The sequence below is a fragment of the Ahaetulla prasina genome, chromosome 2, assembly GCF_028640845.1.
Source record: "Ahaetulla prasina isolate Xishuangbanna chromosome 2, ASM2864084v1, whole genome shotgun sequence".
Taxonomy (NCBI): domain Eukaryota; kingdom Metazoa; phylum Chordata; class Lepidosauria; order Squamata; family Colubridae; genus Ahaetulla; species Ahaetulla prasina.
Window position 1 is genome coordinate 159,455,102 of NC_080540.1, and position 20,064 is coordinate 159,475,165.

The following is a 20,064-nucleotide window of genomic DNA, read 5'->3' on the forward strand; positions in this document are numbered from 1 at the left end:
TATGACTTCTGTAACAGAGTTATTAATGCTTGGAACTCATTACCTGACTCCATAGTCTCTACTCAAAATCCCAAAATCTTCAACCAAAAACTGTCTACTATTGACCTCACCCCATTCCTAAGAGGACTATAAGAGGCGTGCATAAGAGCACAAAAGGGTCTACCATTCCTGTCCTATTGTTCCCTTCATCATATCAAATTGATATAGTTGATGCATATTTTTTTTACATATATGTATATATTTTCTTCAAAATATGTTGTTTTATCTATGACAATTGTTTGTGTATATGTTGTGACCAAAAAAAACCCCCAAAAAACTACCATCTGCCTGTAGCAAAGAACTGGTGGGATCATAAACCTGAAAAAGTGATTGAAAATGAGCATGCAAAACTACTGTGGGATTTCCAAATACAGACTGATAAAAGTTTTGGAACACAATACCCCGGATATCACGATTGTGGAAAAGAAAAAAATGTGGATAGTCAACATTGCTATACCTGGTGACAGCAGAATTGATGAGAAACAACTTGAAAAAGTCACCAGATATCAAGATTTCAGAATTGAATTGCATAAACCAGTGCAGGTGGTTCCAGTGGTACTCGACACACTGGGTGCTGTGCCTAAAGACCTAGGCAAGCACTTAAAAGCAATTGGCGCTGACAAGATCACCATTGGTCAGCTGCAGAAGGCCACCTTACTGGGATCTGCTTGCATAATTCGCCGATACATCACGCAGTCCTAAACGCTTGGGAAGTGTTCGACTAGTGACCTGTGATATAAAATCCAACATAATTATCTCGTTTGCTGTGTGTACTGTCATTTTGTGTAAATAAAATAATAATAATAATAACAACTACTACTACTACTACTACTACAACTTATTGCTTCAAGCTAATAGGACTTTGTGGTTCATTTACAATCAGGTCCTCTCCTGCAGCAATCATGAGAAAAGCAAGAACTTGCTGCAGCAACATATTTTAAAGGACTTCCTAGTTTTCCATATGTGTATATATTGTGAGAGAGACTTTTGACTCCTGGAGCTCAAAAAAAAAAAAAAGAAGGGGTACCACTTCCTCAACATGTGTGTGATGTAAGCCTTGTGTATTTCTTTAGACCAAATAATTATGGCCTTATACGGGTACTACTCGACTTACAACCATTCATTTAGTGACCATTCACAGTTACAATGGCACTGAAAAAAGTGATTTCTTTGTTTTACTATTTTTCACACTTAATGACCGTTGCAGCATCCCCACGGTCATTTGATCAAAATATGGTCACCTGGAAACTGGTATGGTATTTATGATGGTTGCAGGTCCCGGGGTCATGGTTGCAGGTCCCGGGGCCTCTGTGGCTCAGACTGGTAAGAGAGTCTGTTATTAACAGCAGCTGCTTGCAATTATTGCAGGTTCAAGCCCCACCAGGGCCAAGGTTGACTCAGCCTTCCATCCTTTATAAGGTAGGTAAAATGAGGACCCAGATTGTTGGGGGCAATAAGTTGACTTTGTATATAATATACAAATGGATGAAGACTATTACTTGACATAGTGCAAGCCTCCCTGAGTCTTCGGAGAAGGGCGGGATATAAATGCAAATAAAAAAAAATGTGATCACCTTTGGCGATCTTCTGACAAGCAAAGTCAATGAGGAAGCCATATTCAGTTAAACAATAGTGTTATTAACTGCAGTGATTCGCTTAGTGGCAAGAGAGGTCATAAAATGTGGCAAAACTTACTTAAAACTGTCTTGGTTAGCGACATAAATTTTAGGCTCAATTGTGGCCGTAAGTCAAGGACTATCTGTACGCAATTTTTTTTTAGCACGTATAGGTCCTTACAGATTTTAAACAAACAAAGCTCTTTGATGTTTTCTTTTTTTAAAATCTCAGCATCAACTCTTGCAGCAACTTACCAATCCTTAAAAACAGACCTTCTTCTCTTATTCCAGAAGTTACCAAGGTCCACAGATTCTCCATCTCTGTTGTAATGATATGTAACTAGTTTACATATTACCAGATAGATACTGTATATAAAGTGGAGGGGGATATGAAAAATTTGACACTGAATTCAGTACTGTACTAAGTGATGGCCAATGGATATATTTTAATTTTCTACACACAGCATGTAGCAATGCATGATATGTGAAAAATAAGTCAATATTAATCCAATAAATAAATAAACATATTAATGCAGGGATAGATTTCAGTGTTCCTGTCTTCTCCTCCTGCTTAGGACTTAAAATGTAGAGGGCAAGATAAAGTCATCAAATCCACTTTTCACAGCTCTTGGACAGCTTTAGTGGAGAAAACACTGAAAATCAGAGGTGTGGGTTGGAAAAGACATAGAAATAGTATCATACCCTAAGAAAACATACATTAAACCACATACATTACAGTACACAGATAGTCCTCGACTTACAACAGTTCATTTAGTGTCTGTTCAAAGTTATAAAAAGTGACTTATCACCATTTTTCACACTTACAACCACTGAAGCATCCCCATGGTCGTGATCAAAATTCAGATGCTTTAGCAACTGACTCATAGTTATGACGGTTGCAGTATCGTTGATCCCCTTTTGCAACCTTCTGACAAGCAAAGTCAATGGAGAAACCAGATTCATTTAACAACCGTGTTGCCAACTTAACAGCTGCAGTGATTCCCTTAACAAATTCAGCAAGAAAGGTCATAAAATGGGGCAAAATTCACTTAACAAATGTCTCGTTTAGCAGCAGAAATTTGGGGCTCAATTGTGGTCATAAGTCGAGGACTACCTGTATACATTAAATAACATAGATTAAGCAACTATTAAAAGAACTATATACTATTACTATATAGATTTCAAATCCCATTATCATATAGATATAACTTTCTCTCCACTATGGCACTCTCTTCCCTCAAAGGGGAAAAAAATAACTATTGACAATACCCCCAAAATCATTTGAAGATATTTGCCTCCGACATTACATCTTCACTCATCCTCGAAAGTTGCCTAACACTTGTTAGGGGATTTAAGGTAGCCAGGTTTTCTCACTATGGCTGAACTGAATGTGATCAGGGGGAGCTCCCAGATTAACAAATACTTCTTGGAATGAACTAGGGTCCCACTTTCTTTCAACAGACCTTAGTTTAATTGTGCCAAGTTTTCTAGATGTTACAATATACCGTACTGCAACTGGTCAGACAACAGGAAGCAGAAGTTTCTGGTCGTTTATCATGCGCGGAGCAGTGAAGGATGGTTTCTTTTTTTTTATCTGAATGGCCAAACTTGGCAAAAGAGCCTAAACTGCGTGAGCTATGAGGAGTAGAAAGCTTTCCTACTTTCTAAAGGAATGCGTGCTCTCTCTGAACGAAAAAGACCTTCGTTGTAACTTTCTATTTTACAGCTGGGCTGGCAAACAATGGCAAAAGGCAATGCCGTTAGTCCCTAAATCTTAAGAGAATAAATGATCCCTCTCTCTCCCCCCACTCTACCACCCCTCCCCTTAATACTCTGCCAGGCAGAGCTTCCATTCACAAACACATAGGAGGGAACCCATTGAGACCCTTCATTGTTGCGGCCTTCTTTCAGGGATGCAATTCATGACCTCATCCTGTGACCTACAGGCACTTAAGGGCAAGGTGAAGGAGGGGTGAAGCAGCCTGGACTGGTAACCAAATGCAATAGAGCCCTTGTCCCTTTTAAAAATTAGGGATTTTTACGAGGGGGGGGGGGTTAGCAGGTCTTTACAGTACTCTCTTGCAGTACTAAAATGCTAAGCTGCACCTGCTAAATTCCCCTTTATTTATGGGCCCGCTCAGAACTAGCAGAGTAAAGTGATTAAGAGACTGAGCCCGGAAGCAACAAGGACTCGTTTTCAAAGGTTAACTTTGCCATATATTTACTAAATAGTATTTGAATGGTATTGTCTAAGGTGAGGTGATGTCTAACTAGCCAGAGATACTGCATTGACTCTTGAGAATGTCCGTATACCTTAATTAAAGCAACTGAAGACTTACAAAATAGTTACAAGCTTAGTATCAGACATGGATCTACAAGCAGGGGAAGAGGAAATATGTATGCCCAGGTTCATTCCCACAGCACTGAGCAGTAGTTTAGTATTATATCTGAATGTGTAGTTTTGGTGGTTTGTGGTATGGCAATGGGAGGTCTTCAGATCAAGAACTCACATGCTTTGACAGATTATAGATCTTATACCCAGTATTTTAAACATACATCTTAGCTCAGATATGGCCATCTTAAACTATATGGGCAGCCAAGCATAATAGTCAGGACAGATAGATCCCAGAACCCTGGAGAGTCGAAGCTAATTTGGAAAATTCTGATGTTGGAAGGACATAATGTTTCAATTCCAGATACCAAGAATACGTAGTAAAGCACATTTTGTCCAATAGACAAATTTGTCTTTGGGGTGTAGCCATTTTCTCAGACCCTAAATTAAGGGATTACAAGGTCATAAAAAGGGAGCTTATTGTCGTACAAGTCTGCATATTAAAACTGAGATAATATCTACTTACAAAAAGGGTTTTCTTAAATAATCCCTAAAAAACATATGTATTAAACTGAACATCGTATAATTCTATAACTCTTGGATGCAGAGCCTATCTAACTGAAATGTAAAAGTGTTCATTGTCTAATTAATGTAACAATCCTATCTAATCTTTGTTGTAATTTAGATTTAATGTTCCTTCTGCAGGTGCATCGATCAAAAGTTCAAACGCTGCCCACCCCTTCCGACCACCAGTGTCATTATTGTCTTCCATAATGAAGCTTGGTCCACGTTGCTTCGCACTGTCTATAGTGTGCTGTACTCTTCTCCAGCTATATTGTTAAAGGAAATCATTCTTGTAGACGATGCCAGTACAGATGGCAAGTATAATCCCTTTGAAAGTGTGTGTGCTCGTGTATTGTTCCTGAAAGACGATGAACTATCCTGTATGTAAGAAATATTTTAAGACTTTTGGATCATAATATTCTGTTTGTCTTAAGAGCTACATTACCCACTACCTGCATTTATATTTAGGGATAGGACAGCTACTGCTCCTTTCTCTGTCGGAGGGATTCAATCTAACTAGTTTAAAGTTGAGGACTATATAAAGGTCCTTGAAATTTGCCATCTACAATGAGCACCTGAATGTCAGACTATGGGCATTCATTCTCTTCATCAATGTTGCCTCCCATGCTACAATGCATGACACGACGAGAAACAGATTCATTGTTTTGGAATAAGTCAAAATTCAGACCTAAATCTAAAAATATTGCCAGTCCTGAAACAAGCTGTTTATATTGGAATACCTTGAATTAGTTTTCTCTTAAGGAATGGCAAGAAAAATTCCTACCCCGCTGCCATGTCACATGTTGTTTGACTTTCTTTATACAATAAATGAAGCAAGCACCACATTTTGGTGTTACTCATTAACTCAGACTCTAGAACTCGTGTGAATATAATATCCTGCAGCAAAGATATACAGAAATTTAGAAAACCCAAATACCTTTTCACAGAACTGTATTTAGCCTCTGTCCAAACTACTCAGCTGGGCAAGTTTAGAAACCACAAGCTGTATTTAGCAATCTAAATTGGTTATACTTCAGATTAAGATAATGACATGGTTCAACATCACGACTTGTATATTGTGCCTCAGCCTGCTTTCCTGGCTCTCTACTACTCAAGGTTTTCAAACGGCCAGTAAAGACACTACAGTAAAAGATTTCCTGCGAGTTTTTTTTTTTTAACATACAAATGAGTTGCAAGTTTTAATACCAGCTTCAGCATACTATCTCATATGTTGACCCATGATTTCTGCTTTCATCGTAGATTTAAACCTTTCTCTTCTACTCCATTCTGCATCCAGTCTTTGCTTTCTCTCTAAATCTCTTTAAATTGTCTCCAACTTTTCCTCTTCATGTGGAACAATACCATTTTCCAGGAGGGAGGGAAAATTACTTTGGACGGTCTTCCCATGTATCTTTTCCTGTGTCCCTAGCTCCACATTTTTACAGTGCAATGTTTTATACTAGCAGTTAGACAAATAACAGTTAGCCAATGTAAAATCTATTAATGGAAAAAACACGAATGTATTTTTCCTTCTAGTAAGATTAGTATTTTAACCACTTATAGAGTTAATCAAATGCTTACAGGTAGTCCTCAGTTTATGATCACAATTGAGCCCAACATTTGTGTTGCTAAGCAAGACAGTTTTTAAGGGAGTTTAGTCGCATTTTACAACCTTTCTTGCTGCAAGTTGCGAGTGAATCACTGCAGTTGTTAAGTTAGTAACACCACTGATAAATGAATCTGGTTTCCCCATTGACTTTGCCTGCCAGAAGTTAGCAAAAGGTGACCGTGTGACCCTAGAACGCTGCAACCGTCATAAATACATGCCAGTTGCCAAGTGTCTGAATTTTGATCACATTATTTTATTTATTTTATTTTATTTTATTCGATTTTTATACCGCCCTTCTCCCGAAGGACTCAGGGCGGCGTACAGCCATTTAAAATACACAAAATACACATGAAAAACAAGATTAAAACAAGACATATTATAGGGTGGCCGAAAATTTAAAACAATTAACAAATCTTAAAATATAAATAACCCCAATTAAAATTTAATAAAACTTTTAAGCCAGTCCCGCTTGAATAAATAGGTGCGTTTTCAGCTCACGGCGAAAAGTCCGAAGATCAGACACTTGACATAAACCAGGGGGAAGTTCGTTCCAGAGCGTAGGAGCTCCAACAGAGAAGGCCCTGCCCCTGGGGGCCGCCAGCCGACATTGTTTGGCGGACGGCACCCTGAGAAGGCCCTCTCTGTGTCAGCATACGGGTCAGTGGGAGGCATGAGGTAACAGCAGGCAGTCCCGTAAGTACCCGGGCCCTAAGCCATGGAGCACTTTAAAGGTGGTAACCAAAATCTTAAAGCGCACCCGAAAGACCACAGGAAGCCAGTGCAGACTGCGCAGGAGTGGTGTTACATGGGAGCAACAAGTGGCTCCCGTTACTACCCACGCAGCTGCATTCTGGACTAGCTGCAGCCTCCAGGTGCACTTCAAGGACAGCCCCATGTAGAGAGCATTGCAATAATCATGACCATGGGGACGCTGCAACAATCGTAAATGTGAAAAACGGTCATAAGTCACTTTTTTCATTGCTGTTATAACTTTGAACAGTCACTTGACAAATGACCATAAGTCAAGGACTACTTGTATTAGCTTCCAACTGTGAACAAAGGTGAGTACGGAAAGTAGTGGGTATAATCTTGTTCAGGTTCTTTGGTTTCAGAGGTATTGCAAGCATAGGACAAGATGTGGAGGCTGGCCAGCATGTTTTTGAAGAATCCATGCTTGCTTCTAAGGGGCTCTGCATCTTTTCCAGTATTGTATGCTGGGTCCTGCTTTTGCCAAGTCAGATTACTGATCCTTGTAGTCAAAGGTACATATTTTTTGGACTATTAAGACACACCTTCCCCCCCCCAAAAAAAAAGTGGGTGGAAATGTCTGTGCATCTTATAGAGTGAATACGGGCCTCTTTTTGGCCTCCGAAACCCTCCGCGCGTCCCATTTTTGCCCTCCCCGGCATCCAGAAGCACTCTGCAGGCTAAAAGCAGGCCCATTGTTGGCCTCCCAAATCCTCCATGTGTCCCGTTTTTGCCCTCCCTGGCATCCAGAAGCACTCTGCAGGCCAAAAACAGGCCCAAGGAGGGCAAAAACAGGACGCGCTGAGGCCAAAAACTATTTTTTTTTCTTGTTTTCCTTCTCTAAACCTAGGTGCGTCTTATAGTCCAAAAAATATGGTATCTTCCATGGCAGAGTGTCAGAGAAATGCAAAAGACATCTTTCACCATACAGTGTGTTTCTGTAGCTCATAAATTAGATTAGAAATTACAGTAGATTAAATTGAAAGGAAATGATTTCATCCACAACCCCTGAGCTTCATGGCTCTAAGTGATGCTATCCTGTTCCTAACTTGATATTATTCCACCACAGCATGCATTTTCTTCTAACTCTTGTCCCAGTCATGCTCCCCACCCACCACCACCCCGGTCAAAGAAATCTTAAATCATCATTAATTTAACAATGGGAGTGAGTTTTAAGAGGTGTTCCACAACTGGAAATAATGCAGTTGAGAAGACTGCTCGTGAGCAAACTGGTTATAAAGTTTCTTGCTTCTTTTATCAGATTAAGCAGATCTTATTTCCAGAAATAATAAGCAGCTTGTTCAAAGCAATGTGGGTTTTGAAACACTGTATTTTGAAAAGTTTAATGTCCCCTTTGACTGCTTTGCTGTAACTCCAATATTTAACTATGCAGCTATTTTAGAGATTCTGGCACATGATACTATGCCAACATACAACACTGATACTGTAAGTATTTCTATGTTTTTTTCACTAAACTTGCCCTGCAGGAAAGGTGAGAAAGCTACTGCCTTATGTGAAAAGTATGCAGATTATTGGCAGGCAGCCTGCCCTTTAAAAGAGTTACTTTAAAATTGAAGGGTAAAATACTAATAAATAAATCAATTCTGAAGACAGATTAATTGCTAGAGTTGTCCTAAGGTACTTTGTTGCTGGAGGTAGAATAGCAAATGTTCTCTTCATATAGATGTGTAAAAAAAAAAATTATGAGCCACAAAACATCAGATGATTCTCTCTAGGAGGCAAAAAAAAAAACAAACCAGAAAGAAAAATTGAAAATCTAGCAATTTTCATGATACACCTTGAAGTAGCTTTTCATTTTATCTAATAATAGGACCATTGCCACACAGTTCTAAGGATTTTCTTTAGTCTTCTGCTTTCATGTAGTGGATGAGATGTTGTAGTTGTCGCTTTTCGCATACCCCAAATGGATGCTTATGCAGAACATAGAATAATAGGGGTACAAGGGACCTTGGAGGTCTTCTACTCCAGCATCTGCTTGAGCAGGAGACCCTATACCAGTGATAGCTAACCTTTTCCAGACCAAGTGCCCAAAGTGTGTGCCCAAACCCCCAAAATGCAATGCGTACGCGGCCCCTGTGTGTGCTCCCCATCCCCACGCATGCACTCGTGGCCCCCTGCACACGCCCCACCCCTTGCACATGTGCAACAGACACCTGAAGACCAGCTGGCTGGCTGGAGGCACATGCACAGCGGAAGTGAACTGGGACGATGGCTCATGTGCCATCAGAGATGGTGCTGCGTGCCATCACTAGCACATGCGCCATAGGTTTGCCATCATGGTCCTATACCATGCTGGACAAATGGCTGTCCTATCTGTTCTTGAAAACCTCCAGTGATGAAAGTATCCACAACTTCTGGAGACAAGTCATTCCACTGATTAATTGGTCTGTCAGGAAATTTCTTTTTAGTTCTAGGTTGGCTTTCTCTTTAATGTTCTTCCGCCTGTTACTTCTTATCCTGCCCTCAGGTGCTCTGGAGCAGGGGTCTCCAACCTTGGTCCCTTTAAGACAAGTGGACTTCAACTCCCAGAGTCCCTCAGCCAGCAAAGCTTGGTGAGAAACTCTGTGAGTTGAAGTCCACAAGTCTTAAAGGGACCAAGGTTGGAGACCCCTGCTCTGGAGAATAGGTCAACCCATTCTCTGTGACAGCCCCTCAAGTACTGGAAGACTGTTATCACATCATTACTAATCATTCTTTTCCTTAGACTAGACATACCCAATTCCTGCAACCGTTCTTCATATGTTTTAGCCTCCAGTCTCCTAATCATCTTTGTTGCTCTTCTCTGCACTCTTTCTAGAGCCTCAACATCTTTTTTGTATCATGGTGACCAGAACTGCATGCAGTATTCCAAGTATGGTCCGTCTCACCAATGCAGTAAACACTTCACATGGTTTTGAAACTATCCCTTTGTTAATGCAGCCTAGGAGTTCATCAATTTTTTTGGCCAGCATTTTTGTCAGATTAGTTCTCCAGCTGAAGTCTTGGGTTTGCTGCACGTATACAGAGATTACTATTCCCCATTGCCTTCTCAACATCAGGATTTTGGGAGGAAGAGCAGCATTTTACTTCAGCAGTAGAGTCAAGGATGCATAAATTATGAGTTCCAGACACCTTGGAATGCCTGACACAGCATTCTGAGCAGGAAAGTACCTATTTGATACAAAACCTCTACAGTTGTTGATACTTGTAGACAAAGGCCTATGAGTTCTCCAAACATAAAAGAATTATGTTTCTCTTTGAATCTTGTAATGTAGTGTTGTAATATAGAGATGCCTAGATGGATTATAAATTGCTTTGCAAGCATTAACTCACCCGACATGAATAAGCAGTTGCCTATCATTTTCTTCCTTAGCTGGAAATTTTCTGAACAAAAGGCCTTGCTTGCTTTGAATTGCTTTGAACAAATATTCAGGACCATTAACCCCTTCCTGTTCTCATCTTAAGCTAACACCAGAACAGAAGGCAGGGCCAATTCTTAAGAAAACAATGCTTATTAGTTAAGAGAGAAAGGTTTGCTATCTGTTTTGTCGTCTGTTATTTAGGCTGCATATATATAGAGGGAAAATTCCAAAGCTAGTTTTGACCCTATTGCTCAGGAAATATTAAAATCAGTAAGAATTTAACTAGAGTTTTAATTAATATAAAGAACAAGTAAACTACTGTCACTAAGAATACTTTTTAATATATATTTTAATACAGATAACTTACACTTATTGGGCTATTTTGTTTAGGTTTTTGCTTGCTGTTAGGCTCTGAAAACGCACATGCACTCACACACAGACAGAAAACATCCCTATCGATCTGGTTTTAGACTTCCTCGCTATAAATATTATGTTCTCCTGATAATAATATTTTTATCCTGCTTTTCCTGCAAAGCGAAAAGTTTTGCTCTCACCCATTGCCTTTATGCTCACAACAGTCTAGGTAAAGTACAGATCCAAGGCCTTAATTGCTGTCCCTTCCTATCATTTGTTACCTTAAAACCAGATTTATATGGGGTGATCTTCAAATGGAGGGCTTGTTAAGAACAAGACACTGCCATACCGTTCTATCCACACTGAAGAATGAAACAAAAGTATTAGCCCATTATCCCGCACATAATCTGTGAATTTTAAAGAGAATGAACTTCATTAAAAACCTCCTGTCTAATGTGGGGAGACAATAATTTGCTTGGCCTAGTTAATCAAGTAACCATTTTTATTGTTGACGCTGTAATAAGCTATTATTTCTAGTATCTCCAAGACTTCAGAGTTTTATTTTTATTTATTTATTTTTGTCACACAGTATATATAAGCATAACCATGAAATAATTATACAATATATAAGCATATATATGAGTATAAGTATGTAATAACTATATTAATTGGATATAACGAAGGAAAACAATAGGACAGGAACGGTAGGCACGTTTGTGCTCTCATGCACGCCCCTTAAAGTTACCAGTAGTAGGAGTGTGTGTTTGTTCGTATATATGTGACTGTAAGAAGACAACTCCTCAGCTACTTTGACTGAGAGTTGCTTCTATTTTATAGTTGCCATGTTCCAATTCTGTGCTGTCATTTCCTGCCCTCTTCCTCTTCTGTACCACTATTATACCCTTCAAATTCACAACAGAGTCCTTCAGGGTGGCTGCAGTTTACAAAGCTAACAATCTCTCCCCACAGAGACTTGAACTGCTTCCTGCCCACAGGTTGCACCTGCCACCAAACGTCTGGTCAGAGTAATTCTAAATAAGGACTTAGCTTTGATGCTCAGAGATGCTGGGTTAAGAGGGGGTGGGGATGAGAGAAACAGAGAGTTCCCCTGATAAATAAATAGGCTTCTGCAATTAATGCAAGTAATTGGATATGGACAGGCAAGATATTCAACATCATTTTGCGCCCAATCTTGATCCTTCCAAATATGTTAGACTCCAACTCCCATTACTGGATGTACACTGAGGGCTCACAGTGAAGGAAAGGAGCCTGTAACTCTTAGATATTAGCATAAGAAAGGACGTCATTGAGAAGTATTATCTTCTGTTTGAAGAATGGGTGGGTAGCCATAGGAATTGCCTTGTATACACTCCTGAAATTAGTGCTAAGCAACAGAAGCACTTAGATAAACTTTTAGGCATCTGTACAAAATCACCTATTTTCCCACCCCACCCCTATCCGATGAATACCTGCTTTCTTAACTCAGTGCATTCTGCTTTTTTGATCAGAATACTTTCCCATGTCAACACTGTATGAAATGCTTAGACCCAGAACAGTCAGGGAGATAAATCATCGCCCAGAATTGTTATTAGACTTGGAAACCTCTAGTGCAGTTCGTTATTCAATGTTTAATTTTAATTCACGTTTGAGTTCTTTAAAAAAAAAAATGTATAGCGGCCTTCCTGCGCTTGTAGTCTATAGTGAACAAGGTTGCAAAACAGTTCTAATATGTTCTGAGCCGCTAACTGAAGACCAGTGATTTGAAAACATTTTCCAAATAATGGATAAGAAATTTGGACAATGGGAAATTATAAAATTTAACGCTTTAAACAAATAGTGCCAGTGGGGTTTGTTTTTTATTGTTTGTTAAGGTGTGTTCTTGGGTAGCATGAATCAAAGCATTCTACAGCATAATCTTGGGTGTGTTTGTTTGAAAGTATGGCAACCTGCTTTGAGGTATTAATGCATAAATATTAGATAGATAGATAGATGGAGGAAAAGGAGGGAGGGAAGGAGGGAGGGAGAGAGGGAGAGATTGAGAGAGAGAGATTGAGAACGACTTCCAATGACCATAGTGGGCTTTTATTTTCCTGCTCAAAGGTGTATAAAATCACACTCTTTGACTGGTTTTTTTTTAATTTATTTACATTTATATCCCGCCCTTCTCCGAAGACTCAGGGCGGCTTACAGTGTAAAAGGCAATAGTCTCATTCTATTTGTATATTTACAAAGTCAACTTATTGCCCCCCCAACAATCTGGGTCCTCATTTTACCTACCTTATAAAGCAGTGGTTCCCAACCAGTGTGCCGCGGCACTAAGGGGTGCCGTGAGATCTTTTGAGGGTGCCGGGAACTTTTGAGCTACGGAGATTTTAAATATCTATTTCCTTATAAGGGTGCCGGGAACTTTTGAAAGGCTTTCCAAGGGTGCCTCAAACAAGAAAAGGTTGTGCCTCAAACAAGAAAAGGTTGGGAACCACTGTTATAAAGGATGGAAGGCTGAGTCAACCTTGGGCCGGGCTCGAACCTGCAGTAATTGCAGGCTGCTGTGTTTTAATAACAGGCTTCTTACAGCCTGAGCTATCCTGGCCCCTACTGGTAAAAATTGTATATTTTTTTTCTTCACTACCTTTTCCTGGTCCCAACTTCTCATTTTTTTCCCCCTAGCCATTCATTTCTCTAATCATCATATATGATTTTCATAAGCACTTTTTTAGTTCTTAAGCTTGTTTTCAAGCAAAAAGTAAACTTGTGAAATTAAAAACCAGAGTTTAAATTGATCCCCCATAGGGATGAGAATCTTCCATTGTCACCAGGCTCTTGAGCATCATATCCCACTGACTGACTGTGTCTGCCCATCTCCCTCATAAAGGGACTCTGGGTGGTGTACAATAAAATATTAAAAAGTAAAAACAAATTTAAAAATTTAAAAAGAGGCAAGGATGATTTTAAAAAATGTTAATTAAAAGAAAAAGGGAGGGTTCCAGACAGGGTGAAATCCAACGGGTTTCTGAAGAACTGGTAGCGGAAATTTTGAGCAGTTCGGAGAACTGGCAAATACCACTTCTGGCTGGCCCCAGAGTGGGGTGGGAATAGAGATTTTGCAATATCCTTCCCGTAGGAGCGGGGAGGGAATGGGGATTTTGCAGTATCCTTCTCTTGCCATACCCACCAAATCACACCACGCCCACTAAGCCACGCCCACATAACCGGTAGTAAAAAAAATTGGATTTCACCACTGCTTTCAGGGCACCAACCAACCACCTCCATGGCTGCATGGTTCTATGTGAACCGCAAGCAAGGTCGCCTGCACCACCATGTCTTTATACCTTTCTGAAAGGCCAGGAGAGTGGAGCCACACAGAGTGAGGATAAAGACCGAGAAGGCATTCTTCCTGGATCCTGCCAATCAAAATTCTTTAACTGACGGGGGGGGGGGGGTCTGCAACATATTTTCCCTGCCTGACCAAGTGGGATGGGACAGTGTAATGGTACAATGACAGTTCTGTAGATAAGCTGGCCTCATGTTTGATGAATTCTCTTTCAGACTACTTGAAAGACGAGTTGGACAACTATGTGAAGCAATTGCAGGTAGTCAGAGTCGTCCGGCAGTTGGAGAGAAAGGGCTTAATAACTGCCCGATTGCTTGGTGCCAGTGTTGCCAAGGGTGACGTCCTCACTTTCTTGGATGCTCATTGTAAGTAATAAATCTCTTTTTTGATAAAGTTTGCCTTTTCCCCCCCTTGACACACAGTGCCAGTTCATAGACTTGTATGCGTTAATTCTGTGTCTCTCAACACGTCTTAGAGTTGCCAAGGTTGAGAACCACTCCATTAATTGATTGCTCTACATCTTGGGTTGGTTCACAGAACTGTATTTGCCCCTTGATCAGTCTCCATCCACTAATGAGCAGCCCTTGCGTTGAATGGGTATGGCAGACTTAATGCTACCGATTCTGATTGTTGTATCAAGCACAATAACTTCAGTGAAGTCAAAGAAGTGGATGGCATTTGAATGACCTAATTAACAGACTGTACTAAGAATGCTATTTTTTGTTCAAGATGTTGAGGCACTAAAACTGCATCCAACATGCTCAGATGTAGGTTGGATGCATCATCATTCAATATTTAATCTCAAAGGAAATGAAGTAGAGTTGCTAGGAGTCAGGCACCTAAGCATTCAATGCATTATTCATTTAATGTACATACAAGTGTTTCTGTCCTGGAGGCATATCTGTATCTCTTGTACAGAGTATGTGGTATTAAAAGTTTGATTCCCAGAATGTTCGGTATATTTACTTCAGCCTTTTGTCTTTCCATTTTTAGATCTCATACAATCTTTTCCCTCCTTGGTTCCATTTTTGTCCATTTTGTCCAATTTTGCAAATTACTTAATGGCTCAATGTCTTTGGCAGAGAGGCTCAAGCGTCAGAAGGATATTACCATTGAGCCCTATCCAATAAGATGAAATCAGTGCAGAAAAAGTAAGGTCCCATACTTAGGCAGGAAAAAGCAGGTGCACAGGTATAAGGCAGGCAGTACATAGCTCAACAGTAGTGCCTATGAGAGGAATCTTGACGTCCCGGTGGACTACTGCTTAAGTATGAGCCAGAAGTGTGCTACAGCTGCCAAAAAAACCCAACAGAGTCTTTGGCTGCATCAACAGAGGGATAGCATCAAGAAGTGAGAGTACCATTCTATACTGCACTAGTGAGAACACATTTGAAATACTACACCCAGTTCTGGTTACCACCATTCAAAAAGGATGCTGAGGTCCTAGGAAGAGTGCAGAGAAGAGCAAGAAAGATGATAATGGGTCTGGAGGCTAAATCATACAATTAACAGCTAAAGGAACTACGTGTGTTTAGCCTAATGAGGAGAAGGCTTAGGGGAGGCCTGAAAGTAGACTTCTAGTACTAGAAGGGCTGTCATAGGGAAGAGGGCATCAATTTATTCTCCAAAGCATCTGAGGGCAGGACAAGAAGCAATGGATGGAAGTTTATCAGAGGGAGATCCAACCTGGAAATAAGGAGGAATTTCCTGACAGTGAACAATTAATCAGTAGAACACCTTGCTTCCTGGAGTTATTGGTGCTCTATCGCTGGAGGTTTTCAAGAAAAGATTGGACAACTATTTGTCCAGGATAGTATAAGAACTCTTGTCTTGGATAGGGGGATAGGGGCAGAATAGGGATAGGGATAGATGGCCTCCATGGTCCCTTCCAGTCCTATAATTCTATAATTTTATGTATTAAGATTGACATCTGGACAGATTAATGCAAGTTTTCTTGACAGCAATATGAAAATGCTTTGTTGTTATCTTTTTCTGGAAAGGCTTTTTTTATTTGTCAGTCTAACCTATGGCCCAGGTAATTCCCAAACTGCCTATAATCCAAATACCAGCCAGATTTGATCCTGGGTGTATTCTGCGCCCAGAAAAGATCAGGTATCATCGTCCTGCAAATGTAAAGGCAATAAATATTGAAGTTTTTAAAAGAAAATTGGGGGTCCGTATGACTTTCCATGGGTAAGAAAGTGAACATTATAAGAGAAATATTTTCAGAGTAGCAGTTCCTGAGCATCAGGTATCTCTGAAAAAACTTGAAAGGTAGAAGTGACCACATATCAGGAACAAAGAAAGAACCAGGAACAGAAGTTTAGTTCAAAGCACTTCAAGTTTATTACATGCTACTTATACTGAAGAATCTGATCTACTAAACAGTCAAGGTAAATTGGTGCTAGATAAAAGTAAATGGAATTCAAGTGGGGGGCTGGACTTAGGTTTCTTGGAGCATAGGGACTCCAAACTGATGACACATTTGACTCCGCCCTCGGGCTCAGCCTGATCATCTCCTACAGCAACAGTGTTTGGAAATAGGGATTTATTTTTGCGGGGATGGTGTAGCAGTTTCTGATCGATTTTTTTCCTCAGGTGAATGTTTCCACGGATGGTTAGAACCTCTCCTATCGCGCATTGCTGAAGAGCCCACAGCTGTGGTCAGCCCAGATATCACTACCATTGACCTGAACACCTTTGAATTTTCCAAGCCCATCCAATATGGGAAGCAGCACAGTCGGGGAAACTTCGATTGGAGTCTTACTTTTGGCTGGGAGGCTATCCCTCAACACGAGAAGCAGAGAAGAAAAGATGAGACCTACCCAATCAAGTAGGTTCAAGCTGAAAGTTTGATGCCATTGTTAACATGTCTGGGGAACTGGTGGATGGCAAGAGATTGCCTTTAAAAAGCAGTTTGCCAACGCATAGGTTTCAGTTTTGGAAATCCTGAAATCGGTTATATACAAATTCTTTCTCTTTACACCCCACTGTAGAATTTTAGTCATGAAATCAAAATCACGGCATTTCTAATTTTTGACAGAAATTGGGAGCTTGGGGTTTTGCCCTGGACTAAGGTAGCCGGATTGCTTCAAGATTATCTTGGATCTCTTAAGCTAGTCTTCTATAAACTGGGTGCCATCCAGATGGGTGGGGCTTCAGTTCCTAAAATTCTCACCATGCTGACTGGAATTGTGTCAAGTCTTAACATCTGGAGAGCCCTCAGATTTGAAAAAGGCATCAGTACCATCGGCTCTGACAGGAGAGATGGACAGCAAACAAATTCAATCAATGAATCAATCAGTCAATCCAAAATGGTCACCTAATAGGAATGAGACGGAGATGCTGAGGCACATTCCTGCAGAGATAGCCAAGGAAGTGCATCTAGATGACTTAGCATTTCATGTTAAAGTAGCATCTGTATGGAACCTACCGGAAGAGAATATCTCAAGGTTTGCACTGAGATGTTCTTATCATCTTCGAATCAAAGCAGAAGGGATTGCTTTCTCTCCGTTGTGCCTGAGTTAACTGTTGTCTTTCCCAAAGTTAAGAGTGTTGGGAGAGGAAACCATTATAGGCCTGAAGCCTGTAGGGTTAGCCTCAGTTATCGGATCGTGCTGATGTTAATGCTTCACAAAACATGGATATAATATCATAAATTACAGTGACAGCTTGTATTTACAGGTCTGGTATTTACTGCTCTCATTTAAAAAGCAGAAAGAGCTTCCCCTGGCATCCCATGAGCCAAGCCTAATTAGCCAGAATAATCATTTCTCTTCTCCAGTTGAAAGGGAACAAGAACAATGCCACAGGCAAGAATGAACCATTAGGCTACCTCTCAAAAGACAGATAAGGAATATCAAAGAAAGAAACTTTTTCGAACTTTTACCGCCCTTGCTTTGCAATTCTAAGGATTTAGTTAAAGCCCCTTGATGTGGCAGACAAAGCAGAAATAATTCATGAAACCACAAATTAAACCACCTCTTCATGTTTCATACTTCACAGTAAGCCACAGTTCCAATAAATAAACTCGCAACAAACAGTGATTTACTGCTCTAAAAAGAACAACAACAATGGCTTATGCCTTGTTCCTGTTTGCACATCGCACTAAACTGCAAAGAAAACAGGTACTTTGTGCGATGTATAAAGCCAGCTAGGAAGTTTTAATGAACAGACAATCCAGAGATTCATCATGCAGCATTTTCCCATATTAGAGCTCTTGAAGCCCAAACTTTTCCAAGTGCCTTTCTTACTGATCTTTGATCTGTCATGGCTGAACTCCGCCTATAGAAACACTTGTTTAATGGTTTAAGGCTGTCAAGGTGGGGGGGGGGGAAATAGGATGCCGCCTCTTCCTTGAACTCTTGAGCGAAGGGAGGTCGTGATGAGCTTCATTCCTACAAATGAAAGAAGTTATTAAATCTCTTCAGGCTCCAGTCAGGTCTTGCTGTTTAGTTCTCAGTAAGAAGTCAATTGCTTTCTTTAATCTGTCACTCTTTATCTTAAATTCAGTCATTTCAATGCCTTGCAAAAGGCCTGCTTGCATTTTTAAATTCTGGCCATACATTCAGTCTTAACAAAACATAACAACATAACAAACATACAATGCCTCTTGCACTGTAACAATAGATTTGGGTTGAGCAGGAACAGGACAGATGCGTTCAGCTGGAATCCATTTTAGCAACAGCACCATAGTTTAACATTGTCACTACAAGCACTGGCAAGTCCTGTCCCATTCCCCATGCCTTCCCCACCCCCGCTGGCTTTCTTCTGTTGAAGCCCAGAGAAGGAAACTAGAACCAACCATGTCAACTTGTAAAGTAACTCGAATCCCTTGATATATTCCAAATTTAGGGTAACCCTGATGTAGCCAGAACTCCCCCAAGTTCAGATATGATGAAGAATTCAGATTAGTTTGAGAAGGAAACGGGTGCTTCTAATGCCTTCATGTCTATCTCAGAGGGGAAGATAAATGCAGTGCCGAAAAATCTTCCCACTCCTGAACTGTACTTTGACACGGAAGGACTATACTGTATATACATGATGACTTTTCAAAAAGCAGAGGGCATATTATAAATCAAAGGCCCAAACAGCTCTGTGCAGAATAGAAAAAGTCAGTGGTTACAGGTAGTCCTTGACATACAACAATTTATTTAGTGACCGTTTGAAGTTACAAAGGCACTTGAAAAAGTGACTTGTTTTTCATACTTACGACTGTTGCAGCATCTCCATGGTCGCATGATTTACATTCTGATCAGAGGTGGGTTTCTGCAGGTTCTGACCAGTTCTGGAGAACTGTTAGCAGAAATTTTGCGTAGTTAGGAGAACCGGTAGTAAAAATTCTGACTGGCCCCACCCCCATCTATTCTCTGCCTCCCAAGTCCCAGCTGATCGGGAGGAAATGGGGATTTTGCAGTAATCTTCCCCTGCCACACCCACCAAGCCACACCCACAGAACCAGTAGTAAAAAAATTTGAAACCCACCACTGGTTCAGATGCTTGACAACTGACTCACGTTTATGACGGTTGCAGCCTCCCAGAGTCATGCGATCCCCTTTGGCGACCTTCTGACAAGCAAAGTCCAAGGGGAAGCCAGATTGACTTAACAACTGTGTTAACTAATTTAAGAACTGCAGTGATTCATGTAACCAATGTGGCAAGAAAAGTCGCAAAATGGGGCAAAGCTCACTTAACAAATTTCTAACCATAAATTTTGGACTCAAATTGTAATTGTAAGTTGAGGACTACCTATATTAGTCTCCTTAGCTCACGGAGCTGATCAAATTCAGTCTAGCCTTATTTCCAGAACTTTTGTAAAAAGTGGCATGCCTGTTTTTGGTACGATTCCCTGAACTGGCTGAAGTTCCATCTGTCGAGTAATGGATCGTCTTCTGCTCTCCAGTGCCTGGAGAATATATCCAATATTTGAGCAGCAGAAGCTATTTCAGAACTTTGCTTTTGAGTTTGGTTTACTTTAAATATTTTATGTGAAAACACTTATCTCTGCAATCGTACCAAGCATAGTTTGTTATCTTTCATTTTTCATCTGCAGGCTGTAGTTAAACAGCAATTATTCCATTCAGACTTTCATGTCCTTGTAAAAATCGCTT

The 20,064-nt window shown here is 40.4% G+C and overlaps 1 protein-coding gene across 2 annotated transcripts in view; it reads left to right on the forward strand.

The window, feature by feature from the left end:
• Window positions 1-20,064, forward strand: part of GALNT6 (polypeptide N-acetylgalactosaminyltransferase 6) — a 76,836-nt gene that overhangs the window by 39,475 nt on the left and 17,297 nt on the right. For both annotated transcript variants that reach the window (XM_058172864.1, XM_058172863.1), the window contains 3 exons: window positions 4,693-4,865; window positions 14,170-14,319; window positions 16,553-16,787. In XM_058172864.1, the coding sequence (XP_058028847.1) occupies window positions 4,693-4,865; window positions 14,170-14,319; window positions 16,553-16,787 (558 nt within the window). The remainder of the gene's footprint in view (window positions 1-4,692; window positions 4,866-14,169; window positions 14,320-16,552; window positions 16,788-20,064) is intronic.